The following is a 23,387-nucleotide window of genomic DNA, read 5'->3' on the forward strand; positions in this document are numbered from 1 at the left end:
TATAGCGCTTTTCTACCTTCAAGGTACTCAAAGCGCTTTGACACTACTTCCACATTTACCCATTCACACACACATTCACACACTGATGGAGGGAGCTGCCATGCAAGGCGCCAACCAGCACCCATCAGGAGCAAGGGTGAAGTGTCTTGCTCAGGACACAACGGACGTGACAAGGTTGGTTCTAGGTGGGATTTGAACCAGTGACCCTCGGGTTGCGCACGGCCACTCTCCCACTGCGCCACGCAACATTGTGTATGTGCTGGAAGGTTCATTAGGGACCGAATGTCCCTTTGGGGCAAAGGACCCTATTGAATTTCTAACATTTTATTCTTTCTTTCTTTATTTTTATTCCGCAGCATTGAGCTGTAATTTGACCCCCTTAACATGCTTCAAAACTCACCAAATTTGACACACATATCAGGACTGGCGAATATTGCGATTTAAACAAAAAACCTAACCCCACAACTATAAATTAAGCTCTAGCGCCCCTAGGAAGAAAACACAGACAAAACTGCCCGTAACTTCCAGTAGGAATGTTGTAGTGACATTAAACAAAAACCTCTATGTAGGTCTCACTTAGACCTAGATTTAATACACTGACATCCTTCAGCAAAAATCAACAGGAAGTTTGCAATTCCCCCTTCAAAACTAAAGTTTTGTAAAAACACTCACCTTTGCCTCTTTGAGCTCTAATTTGACCCCCTTAACATGCTTCAAAACTCACCAAACTGGACACACACATCAGGACTAGCAAAAATTGCGATCTAATCAAAAAATCTAACCCCAAAACTCAAAATTGCGCTCTTGCGCCCCCTAGGAATAAAACACAGACAAAACTGCTCCTAGGAAGAATACACAGACAAAACTGCCTGTAACTTCCAGTAGGAATGTCGTAGAGACAATAAACAAAAACCTCTATGTAGGTCTCACTTAGCCCTACATTTCATATATTGACAACCCCCAGCAAAAATCAACAAGAAGTTTGCAATTCCCCCTTCAAAACAAAAGTTTTGTAAAAACCAGTCACCTTTTTTCAAACATTATCTCCTCTGAGCGGTTTGTCGTGTCGGCTTCAAATTACCACAGGAGAGATATTGAACCCTTTTGATTAAAAGTTGATGAAAGAGTTTTAATTACTGCTACGGTTTTGATTTTATCAGCCTTCAAAGAACCGCTGCGCTGAAAGCCATTTCAAAGATGGCCGCCGTGCGTAGACACATTGAGGGAGACGTTTTTTTTCCCGTATCGTCTGCTGCTGGTGCGCACGCACCAACATTCGTGAGGGAGGGGCTGTGATTGTCTATACCAAGATGGCTGCCAGGTGCCGTAGCTAAGCGGGTATGTTTTAACGTTGTCGTTTGCCTGCATATCGTAAAAACAACCGTCCCAACATTTTCCAACTAATTGTAAACGTATAGGTGCCGACCATCAGGGCCGAGTTGCGACGAGAGAGTGATTCGATGTTAAGATATTACGCCGAGTTGGTAAGTCTGTCTGTTTGCAAATAGTAGCTACTAGCTGTACCCATGTATTTTCAATGGGCAGTTAGCATCAGGTTTTAATCCCGTTTCCTCCTATGTTTCTGCTCCGATTGAATTTCTTTGTATGTCTAGTCTTTATTTTGGGTACTTACATATGGTGCCCGACTGTTGTGGCGTTTTAAGGCCATCTGCACTTTTTATGCGCCGAGTTGGTCGGTCTATCTGTTTGCTAATAGTAGCTACTAGCCGTACCTATGTATTTTCATTCTAACTATATATCTGTCAGTAGACACGTTATGGAAGATAAAAACTACAACATTTATAATACTAAGTAGTTCTAACTTATATCTGTCAGTAGACACGTTATGGAAGGTAAAAACTACAACATTTATGATACAAAGTAGTGTATACTTCTAACATAACTGTCAGTAGCCACGTTATGGAAGGTAAAAACTACAATATAATACAAAGTAGTGTTTTGTTCTAACTTATATCTGGGAAGCCAAGACTTCCCTCTCTTCAGCCACTTCCATATATACTCGATCCCGTCCATCGCTGCTTGGAGCTTTAATTTATGATTGCTACCTTTGGTAAAAACTATTTTAGGTTCAGCTCACATTTGCTTTCTTTTACTTTGGCCCGCCAGGTTGGTGCTTTACGAAACACTCGTAGCAAAAATGTGTTTTAAGATGTACACATAACATAAAACGTTTTACCAAAGTAATCACTGCAAAATTGTGCATTCTTCTACTACGTCTTCGTGGACTGTAGTGGATGACACTTTTCATGTCGTATTTTGTAACATTTTGGACTCTTTCACCCTTTTTGATTACCTCTCAAGTAACTTTGAGGAAACTTTGATCCTTATTGCGACTTGAACTGTTCCAACAGCCTAAAACACACGTGTCAAACTCAAGGCCTGGGGGCCAGTTCTGGCCCGCCACATCATTTATGTGGCCTGGAAAAAATGGGTTTCAGTAAAATATTGATTTATTTATTTTTGACTAGATGCATTCGTTCTTTCAATTTTGACAGGAAAAAAAAGGCCTATTTTAAACTTTAATATCTGATCATGCCAATCATATTATTATATACTATATTAAATGATAAATGGGTTGTACTTGTATAGCGCTTTTCTACCTTCAAGGTACTCAAAGCGCTTTGACACTACTTCCACATTTACCCATTCACACACACATTCACACACTGATGGAGGGAGCTGCCATGCAAGGCGCCAACCAGCACCCATCAGGAGCAAGGGTGAAGTGTCTTGCTCAGGACACAACGGACGTGACGAGGTTGGTACTAGGTGGGATTTGAACCAGGGACCCTCGGTTTGCGCACGGCCACTCTCCCCACTGCGCCACGACGTATTGTAAAAACTATTTTGTGATACATAAACAAATGGTTAAATATCTGCTTGTCACCTTCATTTATGATTTTAAAACAAGTTATACATAAAAAAAATGTAATAATCAAATGCATGTGCATTTTAAATAATCATGATTAAGTACAGGTTATTAACCGCATGCATAATGTCAATTAATTTTAAAAAATCGGCCCTCTGAAAGCAGCCATTATTGTGATGTGGCCCTCAATAAAAAGGAGTTTGAGACTCTCGGCCTAAAACAATCCAAGCATAGGGCATTTTTGTTTGGAAAAAGACAAAACGCCTGCCAGAATGCTGACAACAGACACTCGCTTGCTCACCACTTTGGAGCCTTGCATAGTTAACGAGCCGGACATGATATCAGGTGAATATAACCTATTCAAACAGTGTTACTGTTCAAATCCTGTTTAATGTTTTTTTTCCTGAGGTGGTACTTGGTAAATAAAGTTTGCTTTAACACATTATTGCCCTTTTTAGACAAAAATGTAAACAGGAGTTTGAATTGTTCAGATCCTCTGCTGATAACAGGAAGCCCAAAAGGAGTTTGACTTCTTTCTGTATATTGAATATTTCATCTATGGGGGATTTAACATTTAAACACAGTCCTGTTACCTTATGTGTTCATTAAAAAAAAAAAGTCCAATCACTTTCCCATCTCAAAGAGACATCTCTTAACAAAATTAGAAACGACTGGGAAGCACAATTTGGCAAATTTTTGGATGACAATGACTGGAAATCTGCATTTAAACAAATAAATGATGGCACATCTTGTTCAAAGCTTACCGTATTTCCTTGATTTGCCGCCGGGGCGCTAATTAATTTAAAACCTCTTCTCACTCCTGCGCTTACCGAAGGCATGCAGTAAAAGTAAGCATGCGCTAATTATTTTAAAACCTCTTCTCACTCCGGCACTTACCAAAGGTATGCAGTACAAATTTGAGTGTGATGTAAGCTTGGACCTTAAATCCTACTGAATAGCTCTTAAACTTCTTCCCTTTATGCGATTTCAAATTACCGGTATTGAAAATCAGCCTCCTCCATTTTGAAAATGATGACAGGGGAAGTGTCACTCGTGATGTCACGAGTTTGACCAGGCGGTAATTCAAGGCAGGCGCATACTATATGCCCTACGGCAATTCAAGGAAATACGGTATTCTAATACAGTTTAAGGTTCTCCATCGCATATATTTTACCAACGCTAAACTTTCCAAAATGTATGCCAATGTTGCCGAGACACGTAATCGCTGTCAATGGACTCCTGTAAACATGACACGTTCTGGTCCTGTCCCTGTCTAAAGCCTACTGGATTGATATATTTAAACATCTTTCGGATGCACTAAATTTCAAATTGACGCCTTGTGCAGAATTGGCAAATTTTGGAATTCCACCAAACTATCAAAAAATTAAGCAGACTTTTAGGGAGAGTATCGTCTTTGCATCATTAATAGCTCGTAGAACCGGGGTCGGGAACTTTTTTGGCTGAGAGAGCCATGAAAGCCAAATATTTCAAAAAGTATTTCCATGAGAGCCACATAATATTTTTTTAACATTGAATACAACTAAATGCGTAAATTTTTTAAGAAAGACCAACATTTTTAGAGTATAATAAGTCTCTTATTCTTTTTAATAACATTGTTATTCTAAAGTTAACCAACAATAAATATAATACTTCTTACCATTAATGCGACATCTTGAACAGGTGCGGTAGCAAACGGATGGTTGGATTAAAATGCATGAGAATGTTTTATAATTTGAACGTTATTTTTAAAACCGTGATTACCAGCGGAATTATTCATTACTTATCGTGTTAAGCAATGTCGGCTAAGATTTACCTGAGAGCCAGATGCAGTCATCAAAAGAGCCACATCTGGTTCTAGAGCCATAGGTTCCCTACCCCTGTCGTAGAAGAATGTTATTGGAGTGGATATCACAGTTTGCCCCCAAAGCCTCCCTATGGCTTAAGGACCTCATGTTTTTCTTAGATTTACAGAAAAATAAATATATCCATCCATCTTCTTCCGCTTGTCCGAGGTCGGATCGCGGGGGCAGCAGCCTAAGCAGGGGAGCCCAGACTCTCCTCTCCCCAGCAACTTTGTCCAGCTCTTCCCGGGGCGTTCCCAGACCAGCCGGGAGACATAGTCTTCCCAACGTGTCCTGGGTCTTCCCCGTGGCCTCCTACCGGTCGGACGTGCCCAAAACACCTCCCTAGGGAGGCGTTCAGGTGGCATGCTGACCAGATGCCCGAACCACCTCATCTGGCTCCTCTCGATGTGGAGGAAATATAATCTGAAACAATTTGACTTGACCTGGGGCTGCATGATTAGTTTTATAGCTAAGTTAAAGACACTATAGCAGGGATCACAAACCAGGTAGCCCGTAAGGACCAGATGAGTCGCCCGCTGGCCTGTTCTAAAAATAGCTCACATAGCAGCACTTACCAGTGAGCTGCCTCTATTTTTTAAATTGTATTTATTTACTAGCAAGCTGGTCTCGCTTTGCTCGACATTTTTAATTCTGAGAGACAAAATTCAAATAGAATTTGAAAATCCAAGAAAATATTTTAAAGACTTGGTCTTCACTTGTTTAACTAAATTCATTAATTTTTTTTAACTTTGCTTCTTAGAAATTTCAGAAAGACAATTTCAGAGAAAAAATACAACCTTAAAAATGATTTTAGGATTTTTAAACACATATACCTTTTGACCTTTTAAATTCCTTCCTCTTCTTTCCTGACAATTTAAATCAATGTTCAAGTAAAATATTTTTTTTTGTAAAGAATAATACATACATTTTAATTTAATTCTTCATTTTAGCTTCTGTTTTTTCGACGAAGAATATTGTGAAATATTTCTTCAAACTTATTATGATTAAAATTCTAAAAAAATATTCTGGCAAATCTAAAAAATCTGTAGAACCAAATTAAAATCTTATTTCAAAGTCTTTGGAATTTCTTTCTCCCGGTAACAGTTCGCGATGCCACCTCAGTAGAAGCATTTAAGTCTCACCTTAAAACTCATTTGTATACTCTAGCCTTTAAATAGACTCCCTTTTTAGACCAGTTGATCTGCCGTTTCTTTTCTTTTTCTTCTATGTCCCACTCTCCCGTGTGGAGGGGGTCCGGTCCGATCCGGTGGCCATGTACTGCTCGCCTGTGTATCGGCTGGGGACATCTCTGCGCTGCTGGTCCGCCTACGCTTGGGATGGTTTCCTGCTGGCTCCGCTGTGAACGGGACTCTCGCTGCTGTGTCTTGGATCCTCTTTGGACTGGACTCCCGCGACTGTGTTGTATCCATTGTGGATTGAACTTTCACAGTATCATGTTAGACCCGCTCGACATCCATTGCTTTCCTCCTCTCTAAGGTTCTCATAGTCATCATTGTCACCGACGTCCCACTGGGTCATTATTGTCACCAATGTCCCACTGGGTGTGAGTTTTCCTTGCCCTTATGTGGGCCTACCGAGGATGTCGTGGTGGTTTGTGCAGCCCTTTGAGACACTAGTGATTTAGGGCTATATAAGTAAACATTGATTGATTGATTGATTCTTTTACAATTTTTGTTTTGGAAAATCTAGAACAAAAATTATTTGTCTTTGTTAGAAATATACCTTGGTCCAATTTGTTATATATTCTAACAAAGTGCAGATTGGATTTTAACCTATTTAAAACATGTCATCAAAATTCTAAAATTAATTTTAATCAGGAAAAATTACTTATGATGTTCCATAAAAAATGTGTTTTTAATTTTTTCAAAAAGATTCGAATTAGCTAGTTTTTCTCTTCATGTTTTGGGGTAGAATTTTTACTTTTAAAGACTCTAAATTGAAGATAAACTATGTTTCAAAATTTTATTTTCATTTTTTTCTTGTTTTCTCCTCTTTTAAACCGTTCAATTAAGTGTATTTTTTTCATAATTTATTCTCTACAAAAAACCTTCCGTAAAAGGGAAAAAAATGTACGATGGAATGACTGACAGAAATACCCTTTTTTAATACATATATATATATATATATATATATATAGATTTATTTATTAAAGGTAAATTGAGCAAATTGGCTGTTTCTGGCAATTTATTTAAGTGTGTATCAAACTGGTGGCCCTTCGCATTAATCAGTACCCAAGAAGTAGCTCTTGGTTTCAAAAAGGTTGGTGACCCCTGCACTATATATAGGATAAATGTGACACTCACTGTTGACAATGAACTTTTCCACTTACCTCAACTCTCTTGTTGTTGTTTTTACTGAGTGACACTTCTCTGTATGTTTTTTTCCCCTGTTAGTCAGTTATTGTGATTCTCTATCTGCTTGTGGTGAAGAGGAAGGCAGTACATTGCCGCCCACTGTGACTGAAATGTAGGACAGGGACGGTATTTCCTTTAATTGCAGCAAATTCGTGATGTCCCGAGTGACACTTACCCTGTCATAATTTTCAAAATGGAGGAGGCTGATTTCAACACCGGTAATTTGAAATCGCATAAAGGGAAGAAGATTAAGAGCTATTCAGTAGGATTTAAGGTCCAAGCTTACATCACACTCAAATTTGTACTGCATGCCTTTGGTAAGTTCCGGAGTGAGAAGAGGTTTTAAATTAATTAGCGCATACTTACTTTTACCGCATGCCTTTGGTAAGGGCAGGAGTGAGAAGAAGTTTTAAATTAATTAGCGCCCCGGCGGCAATTCAAGGAAATACGGTAAGCTCTGAACAAGATGTGCCATCATTTATTTGTTTCAATGCAGATTTCCAGTCATTGTCATCCAAAATTTGCCAAATTCTGCTTCCTAGTCGTTTCTAATTTTGTTAAGAGATGTCTCTTTGAGATGGGAAAGTGATTGGACTTTTTTTTTAATGAACATATAAGGTAACAGGACTGTGTTTGAATGTTAAATCCCCCATAGATGAAATATTCAATATACAGAAAGAAGTCAAACTCCTTTTGGGCTTCCTGTTATCAGCAGAGGATCTTAACAATTTAAACTCCTGTTTACATTTTTGTCCAAAAAGGGCAATAATGTGTTAAAGCAAACTTTATTTACCAAGTACCACCTCAGGAAAAAAACATTAAACAGGATTTGAACAGTAACACTGTTTGAATAGGTTATATTCACCTGATATCATGTCCGGCTCGTTAACTATGCAAGGCTCCGAAGTGGTGAGCAAGCGAGTGTCTGTTGTCAGCATTCTGGCAGGCGTTTTGCCTTTTTCCAAACAAAAAGGCTGATTTCAACACCGGTAATTTTAAATCGCATAAAGGGAAGAAGATTAAGAGCTATTCAGTAAGATTTAAGGTCCAAGCTTACATCACACTCAAATTTGTACTGCATGCCTTTGGTAAGTTCCGGAATGAGAAGAGGTTTAAAATTAATTAGCGCATACTTACTTTTACCGCATGCCTTTGTAAGCGCAGGAGTGAGAAGAGGTTTTAAATTAATTAGCGCCCTGGCGGCAATTCAAGGAAATACGGTATATGATTTTTCTGTAATTGTATTTATTTATTTATTCTTATGACAAAAAAAAGAGTGTCTTTTTTCTCAGTACCGGTTTTATGATTTCCCTATCAAATGAATAAATAAATACTATTAAAAAATGTTTTTTATGTCGAGTCACTGTAACGTGCTAAGTGTCAGTATGCTATTAGCATGAATGGCAGGTGGCACTATTTTATGTTTGCTAGTTACATGCTAAAAACTCACTTTTTTTATTCAAATGAGCCATCATTGAAACAAACGAACAAATGTTTCTGGAACCAGACACATTTTTAAGCAGGTCAAAAAGACAAATGCATTGAGAAGTATTGAGAGAGTTACACCACGCAAATGACACTCATTCGGAGGAATTACACGTTTGTTTTCGTTCAACAACATAAAGATTCAACATAAAATCCAAACAATAGTATGTCTTTTTAAATGTATTTTTGTAAGCCCAGCAGAGAGAAGGAGTGTTTTTGTTTCGTTTACCTGAAAAGGAAAGCGGAACTGAAGACCATTTCCGGCTCCCAGCGTGACACGCACCGCGCATGCGCGCTAGATAACCGGCCCATGCGAACACAAGAGCAGAATAAACGCACACTTTTATTATTGATTCAAACTTCAACTCTCTAGCCGCTAGATTCCCACGCAAGCTTTAGGCTTTGTTTTAGCGACACTTTGCTCAGCTGATGGTTTTATCGGCGCAACAATGCAGATAATAAAGTGTTTGAAAAGCACCTGGAAGTTGATGAATCGGAGCTGCGAGAGAGCAGGACAACCACTTAAAACATGTCGTTATACTTCCAGGAATTACAGCCAGGTAAGTCCCGAATACACATGTTTTATTTACTGCAATAAACATTTGGAAGGTCAATTAAAGTGAAGACATGTTGTCATCAGTGCTATCTGCACTTACACAATGTCTGTGTGTACTTTTCTGTGCTGTGTGATCAAAGTCTTGGTCACCCTATGTTGATAAAAAGTTACTCTGTCTAAAAATATTTCAAATCCTTCATTGACATTGATAAAAATAAAAAAAAATAGCAATAGTGTCACAGTGGCTTACACTTGCATCGCATCTCATAAGCTTGACAACACAATATTTTCACAAAGATAAAATAAGTCATTTTTGGTTCGATTAATAGTTAGAACAAATTTAAATTATTGCAATCAGTTGATAAAATATTGTCCTTTACAATTACAAAAGTTTGTTTTTTAAATCTACTACTCTGCTAGCTGAGATAGGCGCCAGCGCCCCCCGCGACCCCAAAAGGGAATAAGCGGTAGAAAATGGATGGATGGATACTCTCCTAGCATGTCAGCAGACTGGGGTAGATCCTGCTGAAATCCTGTGTATTGAATGAATACAGAATCGTTTTGAATCGGAAAAATATCATTTTTGAATCAAGAATCGCGACCCCAAGAATCGATATTGAATCGAATCGTGGGACACCTTTTTACCTGCACGCTGCCTCCCGCTGTTTCCGACATCTACAAAGCAATTAACAACCTACTGATATGGAAGAGTGTTACACAGTTACTCTGCCGAGCTCTAGACTGCACCGACACTCAACAGCAACACATCCTTTGCAGACCATAATAACTGAAACTCCATCCATCCATCCATTTTCTACCGCTTATTCCCTTTCGGGGTCGCGGGGGGCGCTGGCGCCTATCTCAGCTACAATCGGGTGGAAGGCAGGGTACACCCTGGACAAGTCGCCACCTCATCACAGGGCCAACACAGATAGACAGACAACATTCACACTCACATTCACCTGGTTTGCAAAAAATATTTTTTACCCCAAATAGGTGAAATTAGATCATCTACCACAGGACACCAGACTGTATCTCACGGCCGCGGCACAGTGGTTGAAAAAGACTGGAATAGAGGAACTGGAAATTGTGACGTATGATGTTGTATGCATGCATGTTCGAAATAAACTCAAACTCAACTCTGAAACCGGTTTGCCTATACTCTGCGCTCTGACTGAATCAACAGTGCCTCTGCAGGTTACATATCAGTATTACACTTTTACTTAGCATAGATAACCTTCACTGCGGTCTCTCGTCCAGCTGCCTCCACAAGCCTCATTTGGTCTCCTCTTCGACATCGACGGGGTGCTGGTGCGAGGCGGCACGCCGATCCCTGCGGCCAAGCAATGTTTCCGGAACCTGGTGGACCGCCGAGGCAAATACAAAGTTCCCGTGGTGTTCGTCACCAATGCTGGGAACTGCATGAGGCAAACCAAAGCAGAGCATCTTTCACAACTGCTCGACGTGGAGGTGAGAAGAAATGTTGTGTGTTTTGTTCACAGATTCATTACGTCTAACCTTCTCATGTTGGCCTCAGGTGTCGCCGGACCAGGTGATGTTGTCCCACAGTCCTTTGCGAATGTTTACACAGTTTCACCAAAAGTGCGTGCTGGTGTCCGGACAAGGTCCTGTCGAAGAGGTGGCTCACAAGTATCCTTCTCGACTTGGGTTCATTTTCTGTTTACTCTGCCGTCACTTTTTACACTTTGGACTCTTTTCTGAATGTTTGTCTTGCAGAGGTTTTTTTAAAGGCCTACTGAAACCCACTACTACCGACCACACAGTCTGATAGTTTATATATCAATGATGAAATATTAACATTGCAACACATGCCAATACGGCGTTTTTAGTTTATTAAATTGCAATTTTAAATTTCCCGCGAAGTGTCCTGTTGAAAACGTCGCGGTATGATGACGTGTGCGTGACATTATTTCTCAGCCCGATCCAAGCTATAAGTAGTCTGCTTTAATCGCATTATTACACAGTATTCTGGACATCTGTGTTGCTGAATCTTTTGCAATTTGTTCAATTAATAATGGAAAAGTGAAAGTAGAAAGATGGAGGTGGGAAACTTTTAGCCTTTAGCCACAAAAACACAGCCGGTGTTTCCTTGTTTAAAATTCCCGGAGATGAAGCTTTACTGTGGATCAGAGGAGTCAAGCGAACATGGATCCCGACTACATGTCAACCGGCAGTTTTCGGTGAGAAAATTGTGGTAATAAGTCGCCTCTTACCGGAGACATCAGCGGAGGTTCCGTCCTGCTGCAGCTGCCCTCGGAGACTCTGGCGTCGACACACCCGTGGCCACACCCCTCCGACTTTCAGGTACTATTTAATCTCACTAAAACAGTAGCAACACAATAGGCAGATAAGGGATTTTCCAGAATTATCATAGTAAATGTGTCTAATAACATCTAAATCGCTCTCACTGCAATCGCTTTTTTTTTTTAGTCCTTCACTCTAAATTTCCTCATCCACGAATCTTTCATCCTCGCTCAAATAAATGGGGAAGATGTCGCTTTTTCGGTCCGAATAGCTCTACCTGCTCCTGGCTATGATTGTAAACAATGTGAGGATGTGAGGAGCCCTACAACCCGTGACGTCACAAGCACATCGTCTGCTACTTCCGGTACAGGAAAGGCTTTTTTATTAGCGACCAAAAGTTGCAAACTTTATCGTCGATGTTCTCTACTAAATCCTTTCAGCAAAAATATGCCAATATCGCAAAATGATCAAGTATGACACATAGAATGGACCTGCTATCCCCGTTTAAATAAGAAAATCTAATTTCAGTAGGCCTTTTAATACCTTTGGAAAATACTGTCATCCATGTTTGCCTTTACCAACAAAACCTCAGCCTTGGCTTCCAGAATGTTGTGACCATAGATACTCTCAGAGAGGCGTATCCTCTTCTTGATGTGGTGGATCACGACAGGAGACCCAAAGACCGAGTGAGTTCTCACCTTCACAACTTTTTGTCTCCGTGGGCTGAAGTGAAAATGTGCCAATAGAAAATGGCCTAAATGTAAATAAAATGCGCCTTAAATTAGTAAAAAATAACAATGATTGATGGCAAGGACATGCCATCAAGGATTGTGTGAGCTATATATAGAAAAGTGAGTAAATTATGTGATTACTGTGATCGTTTTTCTAGGTGTGCAATACTTTATTAATAGTATTTTTGGTTTTATTTATCTTTTATCTATACATATTAGTGCGCAATATGTAGTATTTTTTAGTTTTGTTTTTCATTGCATTCAACATCTGTTACCATATGTAAAAATTTGCTCAGCAACAACGTACTTTCCCCCATTGACATAGACCAACTGGCGGTATAGCTCGGTTGGTAGAGTGGCCGTGCCAGCAACTTGAGGGTTGCAGGTTCGATTCCCGCTTCCGCCATCCTAATCACTGCCGTTGGGTCCTTGGGCAAGACACTTTACCCACCTGCTCACAGTGCCATCCACACTGGTTTAAATGTAACTTAGATATTGGGTTTCTCTATGTAAAAGCGCTTTGAGTCACTCGAGAAAAGCGCTATATAAATATAATTCACTTCACTTTATTCATCCACAAGGGAAATTGTGGATGAATAGAATAGACTAAACATGTACCATAATTGTTACGATCCGTTACTCGGATCTTCACATGTTGTTTATTTTTCCATCTGTTTTCATTCTCCGTTCTGACCCGTTTACTTCCTGTTTTGTTCGTTTCCACGGTCACTTATTATTTCCACCTGCTAGTCTCGGTTCTCGCACACCTGTTCTTGTAATCACCACCCTTTATAAGCCAGCCTCTTCTGTTTATTCTTTCTGGGACTCTAGTTTATTCTCACGCAACTATACGTCTGTTTTGATCGTTTGCTTTCACGCAATTCCTACTATATTCGCGAGCTCTCATGCTACGCACCTTGATATTAGCTCACATGCTAAATGTTTTATTTACTCCTTTTTGTGTGCCAACGTGCCAGTTTAATTTCCTATTTTGTATCTCCTAGTTCTCATACTAGCGTCTTTGGTTTGCCTTTTGTTAGCTCCAGTGTTTTTGTTATAGCTCTTCTTCTGTTATTTAGAATAAATTGGTGATATCTTACCTTTGTTGTGTTCTTCGTTTTGATGCATCCTCGAGGGAATCGAACCCGGCACCACAATGCCGAACAGGCGTAACAATAATAGCAATATACTGTAAAATATAACATTTATGTAATATTTACATATTATATATACAGTATATAACAGGGATGTGGGGAAAAAATGGATTCGAATACGTTGTGCGATTCAGAACCGATTCTCAATATTTTAAAAATCGATTTTTTTTTTTTTTAATCAATCCAACAAACCACTTCACAGCAATTCCATAACACTGCAATCCAATTCCAAAACCAAACCTGACCCAGCAACACTCAGAACTGCAATAAACAGAGCAATTGAGAGGAGACACAAACACGAATCAGAACAAACCAAAAGTAGTGAAACAAAAATGAATATTATCAACAACAGTATCAATATTAGTTATAATTTCAGCATAGCAGTGATTAAAAATCCCTCTTTTACATTATCATTAGACATTTATGAAAAAGAACAATAGTGTCACAGTGGCTTACACTTGCATCGCATCTCATAAGCTTGACAACACACTGTGTCCAATGTTTTCACAAAGATAAAATAAGTCATATTTTTGGTTCGTTTAATAGTTAAAACACATTTACATTATTGCAACCAGTTGATAAAACATTGTCCTTTACAATTATAAAAGCTTTTCAAAAAAAATCTCCAACTCTGCTAGCATGTCAGCAGACTGGGGTAGATCCTGCTGAAATCCTATGTATTGAATGAATACAGAATCATTTTGAATTGGAAAAATATTGATTTTGAATCGAATAAATCGATATATTGTCGAATCGCGACCCCAAGAATCGATATCGAATTGAATCGTGGGACACCCAAAGATTCGCAGCCTAGTATATAATATACACTGATCCATTATTTTATTATATTACATTTGTATATAATATATACAATTATTAATAATATGAATCCTGTTGTAATAAAATCTTGTACTTTGATTTTGATATTATTCTTCATTGCATCCTCTGATAGGTTAAAAATGAACACAAATGGGAGCATTTTAAACTGTCCAACTCAATTCCACCTATTTGACTGACGAACATTATCACATGATTTATTCCAAAAGTATAAATAACGACAAATGAAGATAGTATACTAATAACCGCAACATGTAATCGTAAAAAAAAAACATTATGATGTGTCCATTATCAGAACGTCAAGTTATCATGCCATGATTTTACAAGTCCACTTGGAAATATATTTTCCTCCATGTGGCCCCTGAGCTAAAATGAGTTCGACAACCCTGGTCTTGCTCCTAATAGCCTATTGCTTACCATGTTTACTTTTTATAAAATACAAGAAAATACCAGTTTTGTGTTCTTATTGGAGGACATGTAGATGTTAACTGGTAGGTAGGTAGGTAGGTCTTTATTGTCATTTACAAGTACAACGAAACTTTGTTTTCAGCACTAACCCGTTCAAGATTAGACAAACAAACAGTGTACAGGTTTACAGAACAGGAACACTGATGGGTCGCCACAAGGCGCCCCGTAAAAGATGGGAAAAAGATCAATGATGGGGGAGGATGAGTAAAAAAAATACAATCTATACTAGGCTCGGAAAAAACCTTCATAGCAAAGCACATATACATATTACAACATACATCTCGAGACTAGCAACAGAGGGGAGTTACCTCTTCAGGCGCTGCCCCGCCATCCATTAACCCTAAGGCAGGGGTGCCCATTACGTCGATCGCGATCGACTGGTCGATCTCGGAGGGTGTGTCAGTCGATCTCAAGCCAGGCATTAAAAAATAGACATAAAAATGAGCAATCATCAATCATACCAAGACTTCACTTTCGTCAGTTGTTTGACATTCTCGGCACCCGAGGATCTTGTGAGATGACGCTGGCTGCTGCGAGCTCATATTTAAGAAAAAAATCACTAACAGGGCGGACGCAGAGAAACACATTTTATTTCTAGAGACTCCGTACCTACTGTCAAAACTCTAAAGACCGACTGCACAGTTCCTGTCTTCACCATAAAAGACCTGTTTCATCCTGCCTGTGCTAACAAAATAAGAGTCTCAGAAAGCTAGCGTGCACAAGCTACCAAGCTACGGAGTTTGATGCCAATGTATTTCTCCCCCGCCCTCAGCGACCGCTTTCTCACTTGCTTGCCCACCCGCACACTCACTGACGTCACTCACCTGCTGCCAGACATTAAAGGGCCACACACATATGCTACTCTCATAACAAAGTGTTTAAAAACGAGTATGCAAGTTGGACAAATGAGATGCCAAATCCAACCACTTTCATGTGGTATTGGACAGAAAGGAGGACTTTTTTTTTCCTCTATTTGAAAATGCGGACGTTATCAGCACCACTGTCTAATTCCAATCAATGCAAGTCATCAGAATCAAATACACCAACTTATATTCTTGTCTTCATGAAAGAAATTAATCTATGTGTGTTAAACATGCTTGTATTATCATTAAACACCATTAACTTGTTAACAAAAATGTCTCTTTCATAAATAAATAAATATAAATTATAAATAGGAATGAGGTAGATCTCCTCGACTTGGTCAATTGAAAAGTAGCTCACCTGCAGAAAAAGTGTGAGCGCCCCTGCCCTAAGGGATCCGTGTCAAGCGCATTAGATGGGGGGCGTATTTTTGTGGATGCATGTGTGTATGTAAGCCTGCTGTGTGTCTGGCTAACTGGTTGTTGAACTTTGCTCATGTCAATGGGCTGTAGAGCTGCTTGTTTCGGAAAGTATAAATGCATGCCAATATAATCTGATACTTCTTTTTTTAATTTTTGATATCGGATCGATATACAGTATCGGACCAGGACACCATTAGGGAGTTAGAAAGAGTTCACGAGGAATATGTGTTAAATTTGGGAAGCCGCCGTCTAGTGCAGTGGTTCTCAAATGGGGGTACTTGAAGGTATGCCAAGGGGTACGTGAGATTTTTTTTAAATATTCTAAAAATAGCAACAACTCAAAAATCCTTTATAAATATATTTATTGAATAATACTTCAACAAAATACGAATGTAACTTGATAAAACTGTGAAAAGAAATGCAACAATGCAATATTCAGTGTTGACAGCTGGATTTTTTTGTGGACATGTTCCATAAATATTGATGTTAAAGATGTATTTTTTTGTGAAATTGTTTAGAATTAAGTTCATGAATCCAGATGGATCTCTATTACAATCCCCAAAGAGGGCACTTTAAGTTGATGATTACTTCTATGTGTAGAAATCCTTATTTATAAAGGAATCACATGTTTATTTTTCAACAAGGTTTTAGTTATTTTTATATCTTTTTTTCCAAATAGTTCAAGAAAGACCACTACAAATGAGCAATATTTTGCACTTATACAATTTAATAAATCAGAAACTGATGACATAGTGCTGTATTTTTCTTCTTTATCTCTTTTTTTTTTTTCAACCAAAAATGTTTTGCTCTGATTAGGGGGTACTTGAATAAAAAAAAATTTTCACAGGGGGTACATCACTGAAAAAAGGTTGAGAACCACTGGTTTAGTGAACCAAACCAAATGACTCAGCAGGCCAAATTTGGCTCCCAGTACCCACTTTGGCCACCATTAATTTTCTGTTTTATGCAAGTGTACCTAATATAATGACACGTTATACAATGGCGGACGTCTTAAGTCCATCAACTCGTCAAGTCGTAGTCTTTTTCCCCACATTTTACACACAATACTCTAGAGCAGGGGTCACCAACCTTTTTGAAACCAAGAGCTTCTTCTTGGGTACTGATTAATGCGAAGGGCTACCAGTTTGATACACACTTAAATAAATTGCCAGAAATAGCCAATTTGCTCAATTCACCTTTAATAAATAAATCTATATATATAAAAAAAATGGGTATTTCTGTCTGTCATTCCGTCTTACATTTGTTTTCCTTTTACGGAAGGTTTTTTGTAGAGAATACATGATGAAAAAAACACTTCATTGAACGGTTCAAAAGAGGAGAAAACAGGAAAAAAATGAAAATAAAATTTTGAAACAGTTTATCTTCAATTTCAACTCTCTAAAATTCAAAATTCAACCAAAAAATAATAATATAAAAACTAGCTAATTCGAATCTTTTTGAAAAAAATTTAAAAATGAATTTATCGAACATCATTTATAATTTTTCCTGATTAAGATTAATTTTAGAATTTTGATGACATGTTTTAAATAGGTTAAAATCCAATCTGCACTTAGTTAGAATATATAACAAATTGGACCAAGCTATATTTCTAACAAAGACAAATCATTATTTCTTCTAGATTTTCCAGAACAAAAATTTTAAAATAAATTCTAAAGACTTTGAAATAAGATTTAAATTTGATTCTACGGATTTTCTAGATTTGCCAGAATAATTGTTTTCAATTTTAATCATAAGTTTGAAGAAATATTTCACAAATATTCTTCGAGAAAAAAACAGAAGCTAAAATGAAGAATTAAATTAAAATGTATTTATTATTTTTACAATAATAATTAAAACAATTATATATTTGAACATTGATTTAAATTGTCAGGAAAGAAGAGGAAGGAATTTAAAAGGTAAAAAGGTTTATGTGTTTAAAAATTCTAAAATCATTTATAAGGTTGTATTTTTTCTCTAAAATTGTCTTTCTGAAAGTTATAAGAAGCAAAGTAAAACAAATAAATGAATTTATTTAAAAAAGTGAAGACCAAGTCTTTAAAATATTTTGTTGGATTTTCAAATTCTATTTGAGTTTTGTCTCTCTTAGAATTAAAAATGTCGAGCAAAGCGAGACCAGCTTGCTAGTAAATAAATGAAACTTTTAAAAATAGAGGCAGCTCACTGGTAAGTGCTGCTATTTGAGCTATCTTAAGAACTGGCCAGCGGGCTACTCATCTGGTCCTTACGGGCTACCTGGTGCCCGCGGGCACTGCGTTGGTGACCCCTGCTCTAGAGTGACAAAATGAAATACCATTTTTTAGTTTATTTACACATGTATTAAATGCATAAAAAACTACTGTCCTGTCCCTTCGGATTAAAACATGCAAAGTAAGTTTCAAAATAACAGCATGGCAGTATTTAACTAACATTCTACCACAGCAACTAACAAAATGCTCCTGATTATTATAGCATTGTTAAATGTTAGCCACAAAAATTAAAATGGGTGAATGTTCAAAGATATTACTGCTCATGTCATTGTGAGTCAGTCATTAGAAAGATCACTGTTTGTTTTCCCAGATTCCACCCAGCAAAGGCTTACAAAGACCAATAGATGGTATGTTTAAGCATATAGCAAACACTGCTGATGTAGTTGCTAAAGAGTAAATACATGTTTTCTCTTCACCAGCTGTCATTTTATTTGGTGAGCCCATCCGATGGGAGACCAACCTCCAGCTATTCGTTGATGTCCTTCTAACTCACGGAAACCCAGGCAGGAATTGGAATTCCGTGCAGTACCCTCACATCCCGGTGCTGGCCTGTAACATGGACCTGCTCTGGATGGCTGAGGCCAAAAATCCTAGGTAGCGTGACAGCGTGCTCTTAAAAGGGGAACTGCACTTTTTTTGTTTTGTTTTGGCCATCATCCACAATCCTTATGTGAGACAAGAGCACACATGTATTTCCCTTATCTGAGCGTCAAATAGTGAAAAACTGCCAGTAAGAGGCTGCTAACGAGGCAGGTAACCATCTAAAAATCTCCAACGCTGTTTTATGTACATGCAGTTAGTATGCAGTTGCAGGCACATTCATGATAACGTGTGATATTTAAAGTGTTATTCTTATTGTAAGCATTGCTAAAAATTCAATAATTTCCTGAGCGCATAACAACATGAAAACAATGTCAACTTTCTTGTTTGCCACGACTAATGGCCGACTTCGTGAGCGCCTTGGAGAGTTATCATGTAGCACTATTGCCAAACGTTTCGAATAACAACATAAAACGGTGACTTACAATGTCCGCTATCAATGGGATGCCGACTGATGGGATGGATGTATCTTTCAGCACTTGTGCTGTCCTTGAGCAAATAAATTCAGAATAATCCTCAATCTTCAGATTAAAAAAGTACTTCCTGCTCTATTTGTTGAGAGCCGTATTAAGTTTGTAATGTGTGGATTTTCAAAGTTGAGCGACTTCTTAGTTTGGTGCCAAAACCTTCTACTACACAGGTGAGATGCATGATTTATAATCTAGCATTAACTTTTGCTAACTCAAATGCAATACAGCTCAGAAGCAGCTCTAGCTACTTTATTGTATGGCGGGTCACAACTAACGTTAATAGCAGCGCAAGCTCGCGAGTAGTCGAATGAGCAGTGTGAGCAAGGCGACGCCAGAAAAATACTTCCTCGGTTTTAGGTCTTACAATAACGATGACGCTATATAACTTTGTTGCAGCATTTAAATGGAGCAATGTTGGCGGTTTTTGGAGGTTTTTTAGAGCACTTTATAGGCGGAGTGGATAAATCCTATTACCTGCATTGTTAGCCGCTTCGTACTTGCAGTTTTTCGCTACTTAGAATGCACATAAAAGGGAAAGACTTGTCTTATTGTCTAAGATTGTGGACGATGGACAGAATTTCAAATTGAAGGCCAAGACAGACTCGTACATTCTATCCTGATTCCTAGTGATGTGCGATACCACTGTTTTTTTTACTGATCTGATACCGAGTAAAATTTAGGCTTGTGGCGGCGATTCCAATACGATACGTGTGCGAATATATCTAATGTGTCAGTAAAACTTAAAAAGAAGTGTATATCAAATGTTGCTCCTCTTGGGGTATCTTGTTCAAATAATATAAAATCACAGGGCAAAAGCTAAGATGGCACTGAATTTGTTATCTTATTTATATTCAACAGGGAATAAGCGGTAGAAAATGGATGGATGGATATTCAACTGTGTATGTAGGATACACTTGCTCTTTTAGAACACTGAATGACTCATTTAAATTGACAGTAATGTTCTTAAACAAATAACATTTGCAATGGCTGTTTTATTCCAAACACTATGTAAAGTTTAACGAAACCTAAGATTATGAATGACTTATTATGAATTGAGTAAATCAATGCTTTTTTTGCCCATGTAAGATTAGCGTAGTGTAGTAGACTGTGTGTGTGTGTGTGTGTGTGTGTGTGTTTTCGTTTTTCCAACCAATCACTTTTCATTTAGACAAGATCGCAATGATTTAGTTTCTTTACACTGTGTCCCTATTAATGACGTAGGTTATTTAAAATAATGTGTCAAAAGTAGCGATATTTTGATTTGAGAATCGATATTCCAGCATTAAGATTTGGTATGATATCATTATTAATCTGCACATCACTACTGTTTCCTTCTTCACAGGTTTGGTCATGGCATGTTCCTGGTGTGCTTGGAGAGTGTGTACAAGAAAGTCACAGGTCATGACCTCAAGTATGAGGCTTTGATCGGTAAACCCAGCATGGTGACTTATAATTACGCCGAGTTGCTGGTGAGGCAGCAAGCTGAGAGACTTGGGTGGGCCACGCCTGTGAAGAGGCTTTACGCAATCGGGTGAGTGACACTGTCCGTCCAGCTTTAACTGTACAATCTGCTGACCCCAACTTTTCTTGATAGTGATAACCCTATGGCCGACATATATGGCGCCAACCTCTACAACCGCTACCTCAAGGCTGCTCAGAATTTTCAGACGAAAGCTAACGAGAACGGAGTTAGTGCTCAATCTGTTGACGACGGGCCCGCAATGACATCAGCCGAATTAGGCGGAGCGTCCGGCGTATTCGCGGCAGGTGTGGATCTCCCCGAGGCGTGCCGCTCCATTCTGGTTTGCACGGGAGTGTACAGCAAAGACAAGAAGGAGCTGCCACCAGACACCACGCAAACTGTGACCCAACAGCACATCTTCCACGGCCATAGGGACTTCCGCTTTGACCCTAGCCTCACACAGCCTTCCTTTTTGGTGGAGGATGTCAAAGATGCTGTTGAGCTGGTGTTCCAGCAGGAGGAATGGCCACTGAATTAGTTGACACATTAATTACTTTTAAGGGTCTTTCTTTGCTGTACTTTTTTCTCACTAAGCACATTTTTATGAAATTTCAACAGTGCGATAAAGTTGGTGTTTATCACTGTTTGTACACTGTCTTCCCTTTCTTTATATATATATATTTCTTTTTGGAATTGATAAGACTTGTGATTCTGATGCAGAACATTTTTTGGAGCACCCTAATCCCCATGTGAGTACAGGACCACCTGGATGTGAGCCAACAGTGCAAACTACATCCAACACAGTGCTGCTCAAGCTGAAAGATGCTAATATTTCATAGATTAGGTCACCAAAACTGTCTCAGCATAACGTGAGAGAATCCCTCTAATAAGAATTAATTATTTTGGCCCTTACTTGTTTCTAAAATGTCTGCCTCAGGATGGTGAAAGCAATACCGGACACATCAATTAGGTAGGGAAAAAAATCCAACTGGAAACGTTTTGTTTTTTTCATACACCACCCACCGTTCCATATGTGTTTAAAATGCAGCTATATTCACTTCTGATGCAACAAAAACACTGAGACTTTATCATTCTCACTCGATTTAGCTGATTAAAAAAACATTTTAATAACTGTCAGAATCATTGTGACATACACTTAAAACCCCAACAGTAAAACATTTGGAGTACACCACTTTGTGTTCCACATATCAGTCATATTGGCTAATAAATCGTGTTTGGCATATTAAAGATGGCAGTGTTGTTTTATCTGTGTGTTATGTTTCTGAAATGACCTGATGCACCACCAAAGCTTGGTCCTCTTTTTTGTTGTTTGTTAGGTTTCTTTCTAGATGTGTTTTCAGGTGGTGTTTCTGGAGGGGGAGTGTGGATAGGCTTCCATGGGATTGGGTTGTAAAAGCTGGGTGGTGGGTGATTGTAATCCCAAGGACCTGGAGGAAAACAACACAATACAAATATAATACTACACCAGAGCTGAACAAATAATTTAAAACATTTTACTTAAGTATTAATGTTTTACTATTAACACAACGGCCGACACTTCCTCCTTGCTCTACCACATCCCTTTGCGAGCCTCGCTGACTATCATCATGAGCGTAAAAATTCCAATGGGGAGCATGTCTCGCCAGAACACTGACAATAAATGTTGTCACGGCCTGGGCCGATATCAAATTTTGCTTGACGATATATTGACCAACAAATTATTGCCAATATTATTTTGTGACCAAATTAACTACTGATGTAATGACAATACATTGTAATAATGCAGGTATACCCTTTCAAATGCAAGAAACGTATATACACTCATATATATGTATACAATAATACGTACATACATACATCTACATATGTATGTGAGATTAAGTAGTCGTGATTTTTCCCACACCTACATACATGTACATACACACATTTATATGTATATATATATATATTGCATGTGTGTATACATACATATAAACATATATAAACTTATACATATTCATATGTTATATATAGATGTACCCATATACATATCTTTACACAAACATATTTATATACTTTATAAAAACCCTGTTTCCATATGAGTTGGAAAATTGTGTTAGATGTAAATATAAACAGAATACAATGATTTGCAAATCATTTTCAACCCATATTCAGTTGAATATGCTACAAAGACAACATATTTGATATTCAAACCGATAAACATTTTTTTTTTTGCAAATAATCATTAACTTTACAATTTGATTCCAGCAACACGTGACAAAGAAGTTGCGAAAGGTGGCAATAAATACTGATTAAGTTGAGGAATGCTCATCGAACACTTATATGGAACATCCCACAGGTGTGCAGGCTAATTGGGAACAGGTGGGTGCCATGATTGGGTATAAAAGCAGCTTCCATTAAATGCTATGTAATTCAAAAACAAGGATGGGGTGAGGGTCACCACTTTGTAAGCAAATTGTCAACAATTTTAGAACAACATTTCTCAACGAGCTATTGCAAAGAATGTAGGGATTTCACCATCTACGGTCTGTAAAATCATCAAAACGTTCAGAGAATCGGGAGACATCACTGCACGTAAGCGATGATATTATGGACTTTTGATCCCCCAGGCGGTACTGCATCAAAAACCGACATCAGTGTGTAAAGGATATCACCACATGGGCTCAGGAACATTTCATAAAACCACTGTCAGGCACTACA

General features: G+C 38.3%; 2 protein-coding genes across 5 annotated transcripts in view; one reads left to right on the forward strand and one right to left on the reverse strand.

The window, feature by feature from the left end:
* The first annotated feature begins 1,322 nt into the window (after positions 1-1,322).
* Positions 1,323-21,935, forward strand: hdhd5 (haloacid dehalogenase like hydrolase domain containing 5). Of its 2 annotated transcripts, XM_061917795.1 has the most exons (9): positions 1,323-1,338; positions 1,419-1,484; positions 10,411-10,620; positions 10,688-10,800; positions 12,008-12,101; positions 18,466-18,502; positions 18,575-18,749; positions 20,568-20,756; positions 20,820-21,935. In XM_061917795.1, exons 2-9 carry the CDS (start codon positions 1,461-1,463, stop codon positions 21,223-21,225), a joined length of 1,248 nt encoding a protein of 415 aa, XP_061773779.1. In that variant the 5' UTR covers positions 1,323-1,338; positions 1,419-1,460; the 3' UTR covers positions 21,226-21,935. The 2 variants fall into 2 exon arrangements, with proteins under 2 accessions (XP_061773779.1, XP_061773778.1); XM_061917794.1 differs by lacking the exons at positions 1,323-1,338; positions 1,419-1,484 and adding an exon at positions 8,856-9,154.
* The window catches only part of ccdc34 (coiled-coil domain containing 34), a 43,682-nt gene continuing 40,863 nt past the window's right edge, over positions 20,569-23,387 (reverse strand). For all 3 annotated transcript variants that reach the window (XM_061917793.1, XM_061917792.1, XM_061917791.1), the window contains exon 7: positions 20,569-22,135. In XM_061917793.1, the coding sequence (XP_061773777.1) occupies positions 21,951-22,135 (185 nt within the window). In that variant the 3' untranslated portion in view covers positions 20,569-21,950. The remainder of the gene's footprint in view (positions 22,136-23,387) is intronic.

Source organism: Nerophis ophidion, linkage group LG12, assembly GCF_033978795.1.
Source record: "Nerophis ophidion isolate RoL-2023_Sa linkage group LG12, RoL_Noph_v1.0, whole genome shotgun sequence".
NCBI lineage: Eukaryota > Metazoa > Chordata > Actinopteri > Syngnathiformes > Syngnathidae > Nerophis > Nerophis ophidion.

What these genes read in the sequence shown, in the direction of transcription:
- hdhd5 (XM_061917794.1), top strand. Translation starts at nt 9,044, where the DNA reads ATGCAGATAATAAAGTGTTTGAAAAGCACCTGGAAGTTGATGAATCGG. An exon ending in CACAACTGCTCGACGTGGAG is followed by an intron (nt 10,621 to 10,687) that starts GTGAGAAGAAAT and finishes TGTTGGCCTCAG; the next exon opens with GTGTCGCCGGACCAGGTGAT. An exon ending in CTTACAAAGACCAATAGATG is followed by an intron (nt 18,503 to 18,574) that starts GTATGTTTAAGC and finishes TCTCTTCACCAG; the next exon opens with CTGTCATTTTATTTGGTGAG.